This window comes from Mixophyes fleayi, chromosome 9, assembly GCF_038048845.1.
Source record: "Mixophyes fleayi isolate aMixFle1 chromosome 9, aMixFle1.hap1, whole genome shotgun sequence".
NCBI lineage: Eukaryota > Metazoa > Chordata > Amphibia > Anura > Limnodynastidae > Mixophyes > Mixophyes fleayi.
Window position 1 is genome coordinate 9,177,408 of NC_134410.1, and position 20,633 is coordinate 9,198,040.

General features: G+C 42.3%; 1 protein-coding gene across 5 annotated transcripts in view; it reads right to left on the reverse strand.

Moving 5' to 3' along the window:
* DIAPH2 (diaphanous related formin 2) overlaps positions 1 to 20,633 on the reverse strand; it is an 828,187-nt gene that overhangs the window by 560,811 nt on the left and 246,743 nt on the right. For all 5 annotated transcript variants that reach the window (XM_075186343.1, XM_075186345.1, XM_075186342.1 and 2 more), the window contains one exon: positions 1,847 to 2,164. In XM_075186343.1, coding sequence (XP_075042444.1) covers positions 1,847 to 2,164 — 318 coding nt within the window. The remainder of the gene's footprint in view (positions 1 to 1,846; positions 2,165 to 20,633) is intronic.

Genomic DNA, 20,633 nt, shown 5'->3' on the forward strand with positions numbered 1-20,633 from the left:
TGGCCTAAAGTATTCCCCTTCCTACCGTAACCGTATCACAGAGCAGAAGGAACTGACAGTTGTCATCCAAGCTCTCTTCATAGACCAGTAGTTTTCCAAACTGGGTGCCGCGGCTCTTTGGGGTGCCGTAGCAGTCTCACTGGGTGCCGCGGCCAGGGCCGGTGGTAAGCAAGGCGGGGGACCACTTGGTAATTATTTTGGCTTGGGGGTGCCTTGAAAAAATTATGGAGACCCTAAGGGTGCCTCAAACTGAGAAAGTTTGGGATTCACTGTCATAGGCTATAGAGGCAAATTTACAAATGGTGCACAATGGCATGACTCAAGACGGTGAAACAAAAACGAAACTCAAAAGATTACACGTCTTAAAGTCTGCAAAATTTTGCCATAATTGTCTATTCTAGCAGAACATCCGGGAGACTCCAGAATTTTGGAAATCCTCTCAGAATTCCGTGAGCACACTCATGCCTCATAAACGCTTCACTAGTGAGGTAGGAACTCGAAGATGCGATTTGCAGAGTATCGCGTTACCACGACCACACCACCACTACGCTGCGAACCGCGCCATTGCACAGCAGAAGACACGCTCAAGCCCACGACATGGCCCATCTGTCCTCTAAATAATTGCAACAGACAAAGGAAAAATATAAATTGGGAAGATTTTGAGAGCGAGCGATGACTCATTCCTGCACCCATCCTCATAGAAAGCTCAAACTAGTTAAATGTATGGTTGAAATGAATAGAGGATCAATGAAACAGAGTTTAAAAGAAATCCCCACGCCGCTATCACAGAGCGAAAAAAAAACATTTTAGCATAAGCCTAAAATCTTACTTTATAGCCATTCCTATTTTAAATAATTTCACAACTTCATAGTCGTCCGAACAGCTCGCTGAAATTTTTTGATGAAACGCTACACTTCAAAATCCGGTTGTCTTCGAATCTCAGCCAGCGACACTGCTTCAGCTTTTGAAAAGCTTAGAAAAGTACCTTGGGACGGCTTGTTAACAATATATTAATAATTGTTTTGGCAGGTGACTCAGTGAATTCCCATGCAGGATGTGGAAATGACAGCATACATTTTGATGCATGCGATATCCAATTATTGAAGGCAAGTCCACTTGCTCCAAGATGAAAAAAAAATCAAAAAAAATAATCTAAAGAACTGAACTAGTAGAAAATGATCTGCTTTAATTCCCTGGGTTTTTAATCCTCTTTCCGTCAGCCAGGTGTTTATCTTATACAACTAATGAAACTTCATTTAAAAGTTTTGAATTTTAAATTTATAGTTCTAAAGTTTAAAGTCTATATAAATAGCTGAAAACCAGTATACAAAATGCAGCTAATATATCCATTTGTTGTAGATATAATAAAAAAACAAAGAAAACTATTTATTTATGCACTGGAGGAAAATATCTTAATTTCAGTTACCACCAAATCTAATGCCACCCTTGGTTATTATGGCAATTATAATCAAAGGAAATGTTGTGAAATACAGACCTCTGACATGGCATTCTGGGGCTTGTAGTTACCCAGCCTTGGCGAGCCATTTTACCTATCTCTGTTGTACTGCATGGAATTGATTCTACATGGTATAAAATTCTCCAATTAAAATTCTCATCTTTTAAGTAATCCCTCAAACCTTTCTTTTTACAAGTCTATCCTCAATTCAAACAATCTGCCAGGTTACAATGTGTAGTACCATGTTATGATCTGTCTAGGAAACAATGGTGTGTAGGATGTTCTGTATTCGTGTTGTTAAGCAGCATGATTAATAATGATGTATTAATTATATTGTGACCACATGTTACAATTAGTAAAGTTTCAGGTTCTATAATGTGGACTTCTTACCTTTGACCAGTTTATTCTCTTCATGGTAGTTTCCGGCTTGTAAACTTTCTTTGGCTTCATTCCAAAAGGTAACACTACGGGCGGTGGAGCCATAAGTCCGGGAGGCCGTATACCGCCGAACGGTGGCGGTGGAAGTCCAAAGGGAGGAGGAGGAGGAGCTCCCGGAGGTCTCAGTCCGGGAGGTGGTGGAGGTGGAGGTGGCGGTGGGCCTCCTCCAGGAAGCGGAGGTGGAGGTGGAGGACCTGGGACCATGCCACCAGGAAGAGGCGGTGGTGGAGGTCCTCCAGGTGGTGCTGATTGACTTGGAGGTTTAACAACCTGGAGTTTAAGACAAACATAAAAAATAATAAATAACATGACAATTAACAAACTGAAATACACTAACACAAAATATAAAAGACTATGACTAGGGCAATTATTTTTAAAGAGGAAGAGAACTTACACCAAATGAACCCGTAATATTAATGCTTCATACACCTGCCATTATTACTGACACAGTGGCAGCAACTATTAGCTACTTAATTAAAACATTGAAATTATATTGGGAGATCACTCAATTACTTCCAAGGACAACAAGCAAAATAATATTCAAGAAAATGTATTTCTGGGAATGCCGATTAGAGATGCTAGCTGCCACCCTGCACTGACTAGCCCAAATAAGGGTGAAACAGTGTCTCTGTAGCTATAAATCCCACGTTTGCGCTATAAAACAAAACATTGCCCAAAAGGAATTCCATGTAAATGGAATTTCTCAGAAGTCTATTCTCCTGAAAAGAAGAAACACATTTTCATATCCTAATGAGCAGCTTAAGGTTCCCCCTTACTTTTGTCATTGTTCAATGAAACAGTCTCTAATGCCCAAAACAGGGTCACCAGAAAACCCTACCCTTCACTTATGAGCAATAACAAGGGAGAAACAGTCTGTCAATAGGTGGAAATTTTGTGAGCACAATCCTATGTCATGCTCTTAACGATCAGCGCGTAAAGAACGGACTCAAGGGACTGAATATAGCATGTATATGCCATGAATAGGGTTCTCGTGTGTTCTGTATTTCATGGACAGTCCTTTTGTATAGGAAGGAACTTTTTACTGAGGCATGAGGCACTTTTATGCCTCAGTGTATTAATGGGCTTTATTCTAAGGAGAGATATTGTTTTCTCATGATGAAGTGCGTCCGGTACGCACTTGAAGGTACTCCGCAGCAACGTAACATCAAAGATTTTTCCTCGCATCCCATAGAGGTGCACAGGAAAATCCGTGATGTTCAGGTATCTTAGTACCTGGAAATAAACGCAGTGAGACATCGCGCTGGTGCCCCACGACTCATCGCAGAGAGTTGAATCCTCCCTAAGACCACAGAACTGCTGTCTCATCTGTGTGACTGCAATAGAAATATTTTAATATCTTCCCAGTACATATATTTCTAAACATAACAAAACTATATTTTTTCCTTGAATGCCGTCCACCAGTTTTAGACATTTGTGGTCAATCAACCCTAAATGACGCATAATTTCTATTTAACTACATTGATACGGTGTCTGGGAAAAAAATAAAAATATTTGGGCCTGAAACCCGATGCAGATTACAGAGAAAATAGCCCAGATATGCAGAATATAACAAAACCGAGCTGAGTTTTCTCATTTTTACATTCGGATGTTCTTGGCAATAACAGAAAGAGAATATAATTGCGTGAGCCTAAATTATCATCACAAATCTGTCATGTTCGCATTATCACCACTGCAGAAAAATCCATCTGCTAAAATGAATTTCTTGCAGCCCGGCCGAAATGCCAAAATGAACTTAGAAATTTTTCCTGCTTATCTCAGTTTGTGTCGTATTTACACTAATATAAGAGGTCGGAGGGCTTCACTACAAGAACATCTTTCCTGCGTTTAATTTCCACTGTCCAAGGGCATCCAATTTGTTTTTCAGATTTAAGATTTGAATAAATATCGGTCTCAAGACAGAAACTCGATAACGTCATCATTCTCGGAGTCTGAGACACTGAGGTCTTATAAAAGGATTTAATTCCGATCTAGATAACCTTCTACAAAGGAAAAGTGGAGGTGTTGCCCGTAGCAACCAATAAGATTCTAGCTAATCATTTATCTCGTACATTCTAGACCCATGATGGGGACCAGGCGGCCCTCCGGCCCTCCACCTGCGGCCCCCCAGCTCCTTCCAGCACTATTATCAGATGTATTTGCTATAGCATGTAACACTAGTTTAAAATGCTGACATGTTATTATACATAGGTGTCTCTTTCTTTGATTAAATATATTATTTTAATCTTTTACTGAAATCAGGGGGTAATGTGCGGCCTTTTTGACGGTTAGAGGGACGTTCATTAAGTACCCCCTCCCCCCAAGTGTATCAGGTTGCCTATCATTGTTCTAGGCAGTGAGAGCTAGAATCTGATTGGTTGCTTTGGGCCAATTTACCTTTTTATAAAGTGTTCTGTAAAACCATAAAAAACAAACTCACCAAATAAGCCTACTAGGGGTTTTGAAATTTAAAATATCACAATAAAAATTAAGTTATAGTAAAACGTATAGTTTCTTACTCTCCCGGAATGTCCGGGAGACTCCCGAATTTCTGGGAGACCTCCCAGGATACTGGGAGGGCAGGGCAACCTCCCGGTTCCTAATCGCCTCACAATAGTAAAGTGGCAGGGGGCAGGGCTTAGGACGCGAATCGTGTGTTATCATGGCTCCACCCCTGCTGTAATTGGATGGAAAAAGATGTCTGTTTAAGTGGCGGGGCCAAATGGCACGATCCGTCGGGCCCCACCCCCAACACGCCCACCTCCACCTGATCTCCCGAAGCGGTGCTTGTCAATGTTGGCAAGTATGGTAAAACGGCATGCACCCTGGGATCCAGCAGTGGGCTTAAAAACAAAAAAAGTTGAGCTTGTCTAGAAAATTAAAATGTGTCAGCAAAATAATTATGAGACCGAGCAGTGACAAACTGATATTATTTTCTTCTAATCCTGTAGATGACCCTTTGCAGCACCAAAGGACATAGGAAGTGATTCTGAGCCATGTACGAGTGGCTACACGTATCGCCTATAGATTATTTAAATTATTCCCTGTATTTGAATATATGTCACTATTAGCGCATTTGTAGAAATCATCTGTTTTGGCTCAGTTGTACTTAAAAATTATGACCTTACATCCTCCTGTATCCTAGAATAGATACTATACATGAAATGGTATAAAGATGGCCGACAGTGAGCGACTTATTATCCTGCTGCCTGATTGGGCTACTGAAACGTCGCAGCTCTCGTATAAAGTAATATACTGTACAACACAATATACAGATAACATATTGTTCATTTCATCGTCAGATTTAAACTGTGGGATCCACTCATTTAGTAAGTGGTAGCAAGATTTTTTTTTACAATGCATACATTGATCAGTTAAACAACCAAATTCTGCTTTTGTGTTAAGACAATTAGCATTTTCGTTTTTCATTGACTCCAAGGGTGCATACAGGGGGGGTTTCTGGTTCTCCAGAAACCCCTCCCCACCGCAAAGAACAGCGCCCCTACATAGCGACACTGTACTATACAGCGGCCACGGCGCTGTCAAAGAACCGTCCGCGGCGGAGCAGCCGCTGCGCTGTCAAGGAAGCGGCCGCATGCGCAGCAGCTCTCTCTGGTTTTTTTTGGGGGGGGGACCACCCTTAAAAATCCTGTGTGCACCCCTGGGCTCCTCTATATTTTACTGCTCCCAGAAGCCTGTTGCCTCAACCTCACAATTATAGTACGAAATCTCATGCCAGGATAATTCTGACATTAGTGCAGAAGTGATGGCAACATCACCTAAACTTCTATAAATAGCATCTGTATAAACGATAAGCTCTAATGTCACTTATAATTTTTGAGTTCTGATTGTGTTGAAAACTTGAGCGATATAAGGAACAAAGAACCACATACTGTCAATTATTACAGATATCACAAGTCACCTCGGTATTCCGTGACCTGTGTACAAGCCCCTAGAGCTTTGTGCCTCTGTATGGTCAGGGAACTACTCCGTGACTTCAAATATTCAGTTTATTTACAGTAGGAGGTGACTTGTCTCATACTCATCAACGTTTCCAACACATCTAAAATGTTCTATTTTCTTTCATTTAAAAGGAGGAGGTCCGTCTGTCTGCTGGCTGTAACTTAAACCCCCACGGACACCAGTATTGAGTGGAAGTAATAGTCAGAATATGTGTTACTGAAAGAGGAGACCCGGGGCCCATGGAACATAAGCCGCCCACAGAATCATCTTCTTTCACCTTTTCTTATGAAGTGGGTTTCTTGCGTTGCATAAAATCAAAACTTGCCAAGTTTGAAACATCGACGCAGGATTCATGCTCAGCCCCATAGGAGCCTTAACAGCAATATCCAGGACCTTTACAGGAATAACTGTGGCTATAGGCACAGCAATATACATTACAAATCTATATATAACAATATAAACTCATTGATTTCCAGGACTTTCAAGGAATTCATTTAATCCTTGTATTGAAACCGTTTATCACGTCCGCCTACATCTATCTCCCGTATCTCTATGTATCCTGCACCTATACAAATTAGGGTTCTGTCTTTTATCTCTCTCTTGGCAAAACATGACGGTGTAGTCCAGAAGTGCGGTGTGTTACTTACTGCTCTCTGTATTGATGTAGACAAGCAGTAGAACTACAAGTCCTAGCACAGCACTGTCTACAGCACAGGACACCTATATCGGCTCTGCAGTTTGTTATACTACCTCTTAACAGCAAAGACAGGGATTAAGGGCAGTAAAATGAAACTTCTTCATTGGTGCACGTTAAAACTTCACAAAATATAGTATTAGGCAGAAGATTAACTAATAAAATAAAAAGGAATAATAAAATACTGTAACATACATAATTGCTTATATATTATATGGCCATGAAGGATTTTGGAAATTATGCAGTTATGTCTGTCAATCAAATTGACAATATATCTTACAAGGTGCAGGAGGGAAACAAGAGAAGTATTAGAACACAAGGACATGAACTGACAGTGGGGGGAAGAGAAGTATTAGAACACGAGGACATGTACTGACACTGGGGGAAGAGAAGTATTAGAACACAAGGACATGTACTGACACTGGAGGGAAGAGAAGTATTAGAACACGAGGACATGTACTGACACTGGAGGGAAGAGAAGTATTAGAACACGAGGACATGTACTGACACTGGGGGGGGAAGAGAAGTATTAGAACACGAGGACATGTACTGACACTGGGGGGAAGAGAAGTATTAGAACACGAGGACATGCACTGACACTGGAGGGGGAAGAGAAGTATTAGAACACGAGGACATGTACTGACACTGGGGGGAAGAGAAGTATTAGAACACGAGGACATGTACTGACACTGGGGGGAAGAGAAGTATTAGAACACAAGGACATGCACTGACACTGGGGGGAAGAGAAGTATTAGAACACAAGGACATGTACTGACACTGGAGGGAAGAGAAGTATTAGAACACGAGGACATGTACTGACACTGGGGGGAAGAGAAGTATTAGAACACAAGGACATGCACTGACACTGGGGGGAAGAGAAGTATTAGAACACAAGGACATGTACTGACACTGGGGGAAGAGAAGTATTAGAACACAAGGACATGTACTGACACTGGGGGGAAGAGAAGTACTAGAACACGAGGACATGTACTGACACTGGGGGAAGAGAAGTATTAGAACACAAGGACATGTACTGACACTGGAGGGAAGAGAAGTATTAGAACACAAGGACATGTACTGACACTGGGGGGAAGAGAAGTACTAGAACACGAGGACATGTACTGACACTGGGGGAAGAGAAGTATTAGAACACAAGGACATGTACTGACACTGGAGGGAAGAGAAGTATTAGAACACGAGGACATGTACTGACACTGGGGGGGGAAGAGAAGTATTAGAACACGAGGACATGTACTGACACTGGGGGGAAGAGAAGTATTAGAACACGAGGACATGCACTGACACTGGAGGGGGAAGAGAAGTATTAGAACACGAGGACATGTACTGACACTGGGGGGAAGAGAAGTATTAGAACACGAGGACATGTACTGACACTGGGGGGAAGAGAAGTATTAGAACACAAGGACATGCACTGACACTGGGGGGAAGAGAAGTATTAGAACACAAGGACATGTACTGACACTGGAGGGAAGAGAAGTATTAGAACACGAGGACATGTACTGACACTGGGGGGAAGAGAAGTATTAGAACACAAGGACATGCACTGACACTGGGGGGAAGAGAAGTATTAGAACACAAGGACATGTACTGACACTGGGGGAAGAGAAGTATTAGAACACAAGGACATGTACTGACACTGGGGGAAGAGAAGTATTAGAACACAAGGACATGTACTGACACTGGAGGGAAGAGAAGTATTAGAACACGAGGACATGTACTGACACTGGGGGGAAGAGAAGTATTAGAACACAAGGACATGAACTGACACTGGGGGGAAGAGAAGTACTAGAACACAAGGACATGCACTGACACTGGGGGGAAGAGAAGTATTAGAACACGAGGACATGTACTGACACTGGGGGAAGAGGAGTATTAGAACACAAGGACATGTACTGACACTGGGGGGAAGAGAAGTATTAGAACACAAGGACATGTACTGACACTGGGGGAAGAGAAGTATTAGAACACGAGGACATGTACTGACACTGGAGGGAAGTAGGTTCAGAGGAAATATTAGGAAAAACTACTTCACATAATAGGTAGTAGATAAGTGGAATTGCCTCCCATCAGAGGTGGTAGAGGCTAATACAGTAGAGCAATTTAAACATGCTTGGGATAGACATAAGGATATCCTTACAAAGAACTAAGGATGAAACAGGGTATGAGGTTACCATAGGTTAAAAAATGGACAGATTAGATGGGCCAAGAGGTTCTTATTTGCCGTCAAATTCTATGTTTCTAAGTGTCTGTGTCAGTATGTTAAACTGTTTTTAATGAGGTTTAATATAGTACAGATGTAGCACATTTGGTTCTGATATATGACGAGATCTGGCGCCCCCCAGAGGTAACTAGAAGGAGCAGCATAATTAGAGGTGAACGGCGCCATTTGCGCTCTTGCGCGCTATTCATCCCAAACAAACATGGATGGCAAGTAATGCGTTCACAAATTCCTTGGTGCGACACTTGTGTGTGTGTGTTATGGGTGCATAAGAAGGGTGCTTGGTATTTTAAATCAATAGTTTTTTATTGAAGTTTTTATTTTATTTTTTTAAATAGTGAGGTACAAAAAAAAGTTATTGTGTGGGGAGAGGGAGGAGGGGGCGAAGATAAACAATTTTACACTATAGGTAACATTGAGACATGACTAACAAAATACAGGTATTGTTATTTTGAGGTAGAGGCAAAAATGCCCATTGATTGAAGGCCGTCTGATTTTATGGTCTAGTCATTTCTTATGGACAAATGGAAGTTTGACTTTTTTTTTTTGGTAAATGAAGTGCCTATGGGAAACCCTGCTACCTATTTTTGGTACAATTACAGTAGAGATATAGTCCAATTTCTTGGTCTGAATTTAAATAAAATTATTTGCAAATATTCTTACTAATTTTCTGCTGCCATACGGTCGATAGAAGATTATTAGTTATGTAGTTATCAGTTTTACTGTAATGTATAATGCACAATAATTGACCCCAGTGGCTGAGGCCTCAACTGTTATCAGAACTGTAACATTGTTGCAACAATGTAAAACAGTAACATTAGCTCTTTCCCATTGTAATGAATAAGGAAAGGAGGGACATAGGAGAGCTCAGACTACTGTCATTTGAATCTGAATTGATACGTTAGCTGATACAATTGGCTATAAACAATGTTAATATAAGTTTATCTACCTGAAAGAAAAGAAAACTTAATGATACCTTGTTATTAAATGAGGGATGTGAAAATGTGAAGAATTCAGATTTTACTAATTATTGTTACAAGAATCTCAACAAAACGGTTCATCGACAACAAGTTTTCATATGGATTCTGAAAAAGGCCAAATCCGGACAAAAGGCAGCCGTATTATAAAAAGCTATTTAATAAATAATATGTATGTATTATTTAAATATTGTTATAGAGCTCCTTTGGAAACTGTTTCCTGGCAATGCAGCATTCAGGAACGAGAGGGATCAATAGGAAACTGCCGTTGATTAGATATTTACCTACGTGCTCAATTTAGGCCCCTTTAATGTTTGCATTAAAAGAGTCCGAGACGCTAATGACAGCAATAAAAACACTTTTTTTAATTCCTTGCAAATTTTAGCAAAGTTCGTTTACGTCAGTGCGGTCAGCTGGGCTCTGTGAGGAGAGCCAGACTGATTGTTAGCAGCAGGGGTCAGAGAGGGTAACAGTCCACTGCAGGAGACGGCTACTTCTAACGGGCTTTCGTTGCCAAACCCTTGTCTAGTTTTCTCCTGGAGGAAGATGAACATAAACATTCCCCCAGGTATACCGTAACCTTTCTCTGAAAAAGCAACGCTCTTTTCTTTCCAATAGATGAACACTGGGAACGTGAAATAATGTAAAATATAATCTTTTGGGTAGGATTGTTGTAAAAAGGAAAACAGAAAACTATTATGCCCAGTTCAAACTAAAGTAAGGATGTAAAGGACATACATTTGCTAGCAGCATAAATGCAACATTGAAGAGCAAATGCTCTTGTGATATCGAGCTCCTAGAATTGCACAAGTGCACCAAGATTTTTAGGAAAGTTCATGGATTTTCCAATATGGAGACATCTGCATAGGTGCGAAAATTTACACCGGTTGATGGGAGGAGTTAGGCACATTCATCATCATCAACATTTATATAGCGCCACTGATTCCGCAGCGCTGTACAGAGAACTCATTCAAATCGATCCCTGCCCCATTGGAGCTTACAGTCTAAATTCCCTAACACACACATACACTGCATTTCAACGAATCCAATATGAAATTCTTCTACTAACATACAAGACCATCAACAAAATTGCACTGACATACATTTCCTCACTTGTCTCGAAATATCTCCCTACTCGACACCTCCGTTCTGCACAAGATCTACGTCTCTCCTCCACTCTCATCACATCCTCCCATTCTCGGTTACAGGATTTTTTCCGGGCTGCACCCACTTTGTGGAATTCCCTCGCTCGCACAGTAAGACTTTCCTCTAGTCTTCAAACCTTTAAGCGTTCACTGAAAACCCACCTCTTCAGACAAGGTTATGATATTCCTCAACCATCATCTTAATTTCCCTAGATTACCCTATTGCCATCCTCTACACAGCTAACGCAAGACAACAACCTTCTGACCAACATTGCAACACATACACAGCCCACTCAGTACTTTTACCTTTGCAGTCTGGCTGGTTCATTGTGCAATATGATGTAGCACATGCCCTTGTGTTTCCAACTCCCATTGTCCTATAGATTGTAAGCTTTCGAGCAGGGTTCTCTTACCTCTCTGTCTGTATGTATTACCCAGTATTGTCTTATTAATGTTTGTTCCCAATTGTAAAGCGCTACGGAATTTGCTGGCGCTATAGAAATAAATGTTGATGATGATGATACACAGAAAGAGAGAGAGACATAGAGAGAGACTAGGGTCAATTTTGATAGCAGCCAATTAACCTACCAGTATGTTTTTGGAGTGTGGGAGGAAACCAGAGCACCCGGAGGAAACCCACGCACACACGAGGAGAACATACAAACTCCTCACAGATAAGGCCATGGTCAGGAATTGAACTCATGACCCCAGTGCTGTGAGGCAGAAGTGCTAACCACTAAGCCACCGTGCTGCCCACATTGAGGGAACTCCTTGCTAAATGCAGATTATGCGCAAGGATGTTATGGGTCCTCACAGTAACAGGACCTGGATTCTCTGGAGTAAACAGAGCCCAGAGATGCGGTGTAATGTAATGAGTCGCATTTGGTACTTTCCAAAAAAACAAATTTGTAGGCGGTCTTTTACTAATGTAATAAAAACCTTTAAAAAGTCCCTCCACTGTCATCAATTTATTTATATAGCGACACCAGATTCCGAAAGCGCTTTACAATTGGGAACAAACACAGTAATAAAACACTACTGGCTACTACACAGAGAGAGAGAAGTAAGAGGGCCCTGCTCGCAAGCTTACAATCTATGGGACAATGGGAGTTTAATACATGAGGGTAAGTGCTACATATTGCATATTGGTCCAGCCAGGTTTCAAAGGTAAAAAGTATTTAGTGGCTGTATGATCAGTCACACAGCAATGTTGGTCAGAGGGTTGCTGTCTTGTGTTAGCTGTGTAGAGGGTAATAGGGTAACCTAGGGAGATTGAAAGGGTGGTTGAGGAATATTATAAGCTTGTCTAAAGAGGTGGGTTTTCAGAGAATGCTTCAAGGTTTAAAGACCACCGGAAAGTCTTACTGTGCGAGGGAGGGAGTTTGTAAATTTTTATTTATATTTAAATTTTGGACTTTAGTTCTGCCAATTAGTGGAAGCTCTGCATAATCAGTAATGTGATCTGTTTTAGAGACAAATCCTTAACAAGGATTTATAATGCAAAGGATACTTTCACCCTTTTATACTTTAATACGTCCACATAGTCCATTTTCCGGAAATTACAATCCTGCCCCTAGTGGACACAGGAAGAAAATTCAAACTCCATACAGGTAACACCCTAGTCGGATACACACTGGGGCAGCGATGCTAACCCACTATGTCATTTTGTACATTATACGACTAAAGGTATTGTAATTATTTGTAAAGGTATGGTAAGCAAAGTCAGTGAAACGCTGCAATAAAGGGGTCTCTAAATGCGTGTAACCATTCAGTATTGAGTGGCTGATTGAGTATCTTATTTTCCATTTGCAGTACCGAGTAGGCCTTTTTGGAGCATCTATTTTGCATTGTGGTTAAAATAAATGTACTTGAATAATTCAGTCACGGGACCTTTTAAATAAAATGTGCTGAGGCCTTAACGAGAAACACATTTACAGGCACACCTTATTGCTTACAGAATTGAGCATAATGTTCATTGCAAATCAAAGTCCTATATACGCATATCCTCATCATATTATATTCATAAGGCGCCACAGAATCCGCAGCGTCGCACTAACAACATAATATAAACAAAACAATACACCAATAAGTACGGGGAACGAGAAAATGAATCATCTGTAGAAATCGATACTAGAAGAGACTATAGAGAAAGGAAGACACGACGAGAACAAAGGCGACATCACATAGAGGACGAGGAGGTAGCGGGGGGCAAACTTGTGAGAGTTAACGTTCGAGGGGGGTAGGTAAGAAAATGGAGATGACAGGGATGGAGGGAAGGGCCAAGCGGAGGAGGGAACGGTCTTAGGATGGGGATGGTAGGAAAGGTGAGTTTTGAGGGAGTGCTAAATAGATTGGAGGTTGGGGGTGAGTTTGGTCAGGGGGAGGGAGGCAGAGAGTTCCATTATGAGCTACTATGAGTCTGTTATGGTGGCATGGGTCTGTATATGCTGACATCTTGGGTCTGTACTTATGGTACAGAACTGATCAAGTGGCATCATTGGGTGCTAGGTCATTGGTATGAGTCTGTTACATTAGGTATGGTACCATATATGGTAGACACTAATCTATTTGATCATGGGTATGAGGATCTCGTGTTGGCCATGGTTGGCATGTGACGGGCATCGAGGAATCATATAGCAGGCATTAGGTAATAATGTATTACATTGTGTCTGGTGTGTGCAGAATTTACTCTTCTCTCATACTGTGAACATGGTATTAACGGGGCATTGTATCTACTTTTGTTCCCATATTAAACAAGCCAAGTATTTAAATGTAGAACTCTAAATTAATCCATTTTTGCCATAGCGAATGACACCAAGTTTATAATGCAAATGCATTAAATACAGGGCAACTAAAATATTCGATACTTCCCAATAGTCTGGATTTTCTGAGGCCAAATGCGATATGACCTGCCAGGGCGTCGCCTCAGGTGGGCGTGGCTTCGGCAGACAGGGGACAAGCCCTAATTTGTTCTGATTTTCCTATAGGGCAATGTTGTGAGGTAAGAGAACTCCATATATACAATGCTCATACTCAATACTGAAACTTCACTCCATTAAAGTGTAGGACTGAGTTTCTAAACCCTCTCTCTAAGACGTTAAACTCGCTAAAAAAATTGCATTATTATAAAGTAGCAATATACACAGATCCATATAGAAGATTACAATGTAACAAAGTAAAAGACGTCCATGGCGTTATAGAACTGTTCAGAAAGTGTCACATTCCGCTGTATGTTCCAAGGGTTCCGCAACTTACTAATTGTATTCTGAGACATTGACATCACTCAGTCAGCGAGAGTCTCTCCGCTGGCAGCAGTCTAATTACCTACAAGTCTCTGGACACAAACATTTAGATTATTAGTGTCTAAAACTACACTACAGGATGTAATAAATGCGGAGGGCAGGAGTATCAGAGTATGATTGCGTCATCAGATTTTGTACTGGCTGGGAGTAATTCAGCGCTATATTTACTTTAGCCAATAGTGGGCAGAATGTTGGCATAGTGGTTAGCATTGCTGACGCTGGGGTCATGAGTTCAATAGGTCTTTTAGGGACGAGGGTCCCATCTGTGTGGGGCTTTTATGCTCTCCCCATTTTTGGGTGGGTTCCTGGGTTCCTGGGTTCCCTCCCGGTGCTCCAGTTTCCTCCCACACACCTAAAACATACTGATAGGTTAACTGTGTGTGTGTGTGGTTTGGAATAGTAAGATCCAATGGGGCAGGAACTGATTACATATTAAATTATGTTACAGATAAAGATATATATAATATTGTTTTTACACCCATATACTATACTATATATATATATATATATAGTATTTATACTATATATACTATATGAGTCGTAGGCATCTCAAGGCATCCAGTTCTGCACCAATAGCTCATAAGCACAAGAAGTGTTTTGTTTTAACCATTAGGTTTGCTATAATACAGCAGATATAAAAAAAATTGGCGCATAGACTCCCTTTAAGAGTTATTTGGCTTCCTTCACAATAAAAAAACAATGGAGATAGTTTTCTAAGAAAAGAAACTCCGTCCATAGCGCCATTCTCTACACATCATGAAACATATTGTATAAAACTGTTGGGGGATACAGTGATTGCTGTTTGCTGCCGGCATACAAACTGTGACTGGCATTTGCTGCATGCGTAATATTCCCCTTGAGAGGAAAATGATTGAATATTATACGTATTGGCAATATAATATCATAAAAGGTATTTGGGATAAGTGGGGAAGGTCTTTTATGTTTGTACATTGCCCTGTGCTAAACACCTGTGCTTAGCTTGAATTTGCAAAGATCTACAGGCTACAGTTGTGCCTAAAATGATATCCATTCTGGCTACTGTATTCTCATCTACAGCTTGCAGATGAGTCAGATATAACATGCATAAAATTCTCTCCATCTATCTTGTATGTTGAATGATGATACCATATAAAGCACATTGAATTACTGCCTAGTAGAGGTTACAATCTACTTTTAATGCCCGGGGCACAGGAAAAGTCTGCCTCTGAAACGTATAGTGCTGGATGGAAGAAGGTAAGTGTGAGAAAAGGGAGAGCTATTAATGTAATGTGGGCAGGGACATGGGCAATTAATGATGGGATGAGGGTGGGAGCTAATCACTTAATAATGGATGGGAGATATTAATTTATTAGTGGGGTGATGTTAATTTAAAAGGGGGATCATAGTATTGATGATTAATTTACGGTGGGATGAAGGGACTATTTACTTTTATGGTTAGGTGGTTTTGGAGGCTATTAATTGAATGTGGGGTTGAGTTTGAGGAGTAGTAGTAAGGCTATTTTTTTTATTAAATGTGAATACTAATTGCTAAATGTCAGGACTGGTTACTGTGAAATAGGTCTTTATGCAACAAAGACTTATTATACACTGCATTTCAGTGTCTTGCATGGGATTTTCATATATATATTTAAAGGACACCCACTCCCTTTGAGAAATGCCTTTTTAATGGGTTATGATGTCCCACCTTGTGTCTTGCATATGACATCTCACACCTGGGAGCCTGTTTATCACACTTGTCAAATGCCCCAAATTGGGTCTACAGCAGGCAGAGGATTGCGTGGTCTTTGCTAGTGCTGCCCCAATACTTTCCCAGTGATATTGCGATGTTCCAGCATTGCAGTGTCAGTACAACAATCTGGATAAGTCAGGGGGATAGACCAATATGTAGTAACCGGTGGTAGTCAGTTTAACGGGACTGACTACCCCGACACAGAAGACGACAACATGAGGACTCCGAATGCATACTAGAGCGACGTAACATGGTCACGTAACTAACCTAACTGGAAGTATCTGCCAGAGGTCCGAATGAACGGAAAACCGGGGTCACAGAAGAGGTTTGGCAAAGGCAATTGCAAATGCCAGGTCCCAAGGTTGAGAATGCGCTTCAAACTATTCAAGAGAAAAACGAATTATGGTCATTTCTCCAAAAAAAGATCTCAGGAGTATAGTAATAGTGTGAAAGAAGAGGCCTACTACTTTATTCTGGAGCACCAAGGGTTAACTGTTTTTCAGGGAGCTACAACTTTGTTGCAACAATGTAAACAGCAGTTACAGCAATCCTGGCTTCCTGGCAAATTGTAGTGACGAGGAAGAGATGTAAATACTGTGACCACAGGTCAATTGCCACTTTATATTGATTGGATACATGTCAGCTGCAATCTACAGCTCACAAGTAGATACGTTAGAAAACAAGAATATGTGCTTCTTGCGCTAATTGATGGCAGCAGGAATTTGCAGACAGTAATTTGCAAATTGTCTTATTATCATATTCTTCGTCTTCATACATCATGTGACACTGACTGTGGGGATATGTATATTTTAGTAAGTAAGTCCCCACCAGAAACTTCTCTCCATACCCACAATGCCGACCCACAATTCCCTGCGATAAAATGGTCCAGGCGCCTAATACAGAGAATAGAACATGGTGAATCCATGGACAGATGTGTTACATGAAAAGTAGGAAGCTGGTTATGGAACTCATGGAGCAATTATAATCACAACCCATGTTACATACACAATATAACATGGCCGATATCAGACTGTACATTAAACAAAGAAAAATATATATATTAAATAAGAGGTTTGCAGCTACTGCACTCTATCTAATTTCCTGATGTAGAAGTGAGTCAGGGCGATATTATAACAATAGATATAGATATATTTTTTCAGGGGACGTGGCACCCAAGGATATTAATCAGTCAAATGTGGCAAAAAAAAGGGTTTATTTAATACCTCCTGGATTTATATGCACAAAGATATACATACACACACACACACACATATATAATTATATATATAAATACACATACACACCTTTGAACTACATACATTTTGCATATTAAATGGAAGCATCAAGGCAGAGTAAAAAAACATTTGCAGATGGAACAAGTGTGCTTTAGGAAGTGTGACACACAGAGGATGGTATGGAGGAAGTGTTCCACATACTGGATCATCCCACTCACATACAGTGTGAATGGGAGACAGGCATGCTGAGTGGCTTTGGTATTTGTATTTTAAAATTAATTACACATTATTCAATACTGTAGAGAGCTTCTGATCTCCTATTAAATGCTAAATTGATAAGATCAATAAGTCCTACTTATAAAAATATTTATAGAAGTTTCCACGTAATATTTGGCACACCACTGTAACCAACACATCAGCTATTTCAGGTACAGGTTTTTCTCTCTTTTTTTGTAAATATTAGAATACAAAACTCCATCACCTCTTACATTAGGTCAAGAAGAGTTAAGGAACCAATATAGCTCATGTGAGGGGAGATACAATGTTGCGTTCATCACCGAACCACGTTCACTTGGAAGGATATTTTCTCTTTGGACAGATTAATATTAAACATAGAAAAGACTAAATAAACTAAATGGATTCTGGCAGAGCAGAGATTGACCGGGCCTAATAGCACAATTTAGGAATGGGCCCGGCGATGACGCTCTAGCCACTTGGGCCGGGGTGATGGTGCTCTAGTCTCTTGGGCCCGGCAATGGCGCCCTAGCCTCTCGGGGCTGGCGATGGCCCTAGCCTCTCGGGCCTGGCGATGACGCTCTAGCCACTTGGGCCGGGGCGATGGTGCTCTAGTCTCTTGGGCCCGGCAATGGTGCTCTAGTCTCTTGGGCCTGGCGATGGCGCTCTAGCCTCTTGGGCCCGGCGATGGCGCTCTAGTCTCTTGGGCCCGGCAATGGCGCTCTAGCCTCTCGGGGCTGGCGATGGCACCCTAGCCTCTCGGGCCTGGCGATGACGCTCTAGCCTCTTGGGCCGGGGCGATGGTGCTCTAGTCTCTCGGGCCCGGCAATGGCGCTCTAGCCTCTCGGGCCCGGCGATGGCGCTCTAGCCTCTCGGGCCTGGCAATGGCGCTCTAGCCTCTCGGGCCCGGCGATGGCGCTCTAGCCTCTCGGGCCCGGCGATGGCGCCCTAGCCTCTCGGGCCTGGCGATGGCACCCTAGCCTCTCGGGCCCGGCGATGGCACCCTAGCCTCTCGGGCCTGGCGATGACGCTCTAGCCACTTGGGCCGGGGCGATGGTGCTCTAGTCTCTTGGGCCCGGCAATGGCGCTCTAGCCTCTCGGGGCTGGCGATGGCGCCCTAGCCTCTCGGGCCTGGCAATGGCGCTCTAGCCTCTCGGGCCCGGCGATGGCGCTCTAGCCTCTCGGGCCCGGCGATGGCGCCCTAGCCTCTCGGGCCTGGCGATGGCGCTCTAGCCTCTCGGGCCTGGCGATGGCGCTCTAGCCTCTTGGGCCTGGCGATGGCGCTCTAGCCTCTCGGGCCTGGCGATGGCGCCCTAGCCTCTCGGGCCTGGCGATGGCGCTCTAGCCTCTCGGGCCCGGCGATGGCGCTCTAGCCTCTCGGGCCCAGCGATGGCGCCCTAGCCTCTCGGGCCTGGCGATGGCGCTCTAGCCTCTTGGGCCCGGCGATGGCGCTCTAGCCTCTTGGGCCCGGCAAGGCGCCCTAGCCTCTCGGGCCTGGCGATGGCGCCCTAGCCTCTCTGGCCTGGTGATGGCGCCCTAGCGTCTTGGGCCTGGCGATGGTGCCCTAGCTTCTTGATCTCCCACTCCACTCTCAAAGAGCAGCCTCAGAGGGTGGATAACCCAGTATTGCTTCCCTCACCTCCGGGATCCGTAGTGCAGCACCCTCCCTGTACCCATTGAAGTTCCGCCCATTGTGAATGGCCTAATATATCCATGTGTGTTTACAAACCAGATAAAGCAGTTTTTTAAAATAAGACACCTTATATTTGTAGCTCCAACATGCACATCTTCTGAACTTATCTATGAGGTATTCTTGAAATTATGAATTTATTAATTAAAAGATAAAAAGATGAGCTAGAGTGCCGGAAAACACCACACACAGAATGGACCGTTATATTAAACTGACCTCTTGCATAATATTAACATTTCTGTAGAACTTATTTTATGTTTTCTGAGAAAACATAAAAAAACAAGTTACTGATTGTACTATATATTATATTACGGGGTTCATCTAGACCACTGTTTCTTGACTCCAGTCCTCACGTACCCCTAACAGCTCATGTTTTGAGGATTTCTGTCTGTGGAACAAGTAGGATAATTACTGACCCAGCCAAGTAGACCAAGTCACCTGTGCATGATTAAAGAAATCCTGAAAACATGAACTGTTGGGGGTGCGTGAGGACGGAGTTAAGAAGCTCTCATCTAGAGGATCATTGCATGTAACATTTTCATGAAGCACATGCCCCTATCACGCTTCTGTCATGTAGACCTCCAGTAACTACACTGGTGAGGTTACACTATTGCTGGATATAATGGAGATCGAGATCGAGTAATTAATCGTATCTACGGGTGTTTGCAGCATGACATTTTAATTATATTAATATTTAATTAAAATTAATATTAAAACTTCCACCAGAATAAGAGAAGAGGGACCATGGAACAATGATATATCTCCCAACTATCCCAATTGTTCTGCGGATCTGCACATTTGTCCCAAATTATGGGAAGCTGTGATGTGACTCTGGTACCTGCAGCAATTGATGGGTGGTTTTAAGGGAGGGGTGTTGTGTTTGGCTTAGCAAACCCCAAGGCTGTAGCTACCCCTATTGTGCCCTGACCACATCCCAAGTGTACTGCAGATACACTCTTCTGGTTAGTGGATATCCCCCATTATATCGGGTCACAGTGTTAACCTGATAAGAGAAGTTACTAAAGTCCTACATAGCGATGAAAAGGGGGGTAAAAATAAATAGTTTTCCTAATGAACACTGAAGTGATGATAATGCAAATGTTAATAGTATAGCATCATCATCATCATCATTTATTTATTTAGCGCCACTAGTGCTGTACAGAGAACTCATTCACATCAGTCCCTGCCCCATTGGAGCTTACAGTCTAAATTCCCTGATATAGACACACACACACACACACACACACACACACAGACAAGCAGACAGCAAAGGAGAGACTAGGGTCAATTTTGATAGCAGCCAATTAACCTACTAGTATGTTGTTGTCTTTTTGGAGTGTGGAAATCAAACTCATGACCCCAGTGCTGTGAGGCAGAAGTGATAACCATTAGGCCACTATCATGTGGGCATCATCACAGAGAGTGGGTACCACACACACCTGACTCAGGCACCCCCCCGGGTGAATGCCAGGGTTCAAGAGTGTTTTTAAAAGGGGGAGAGTTGGGGGCTGCCTATTGCTTCAGAAGGGTTAGA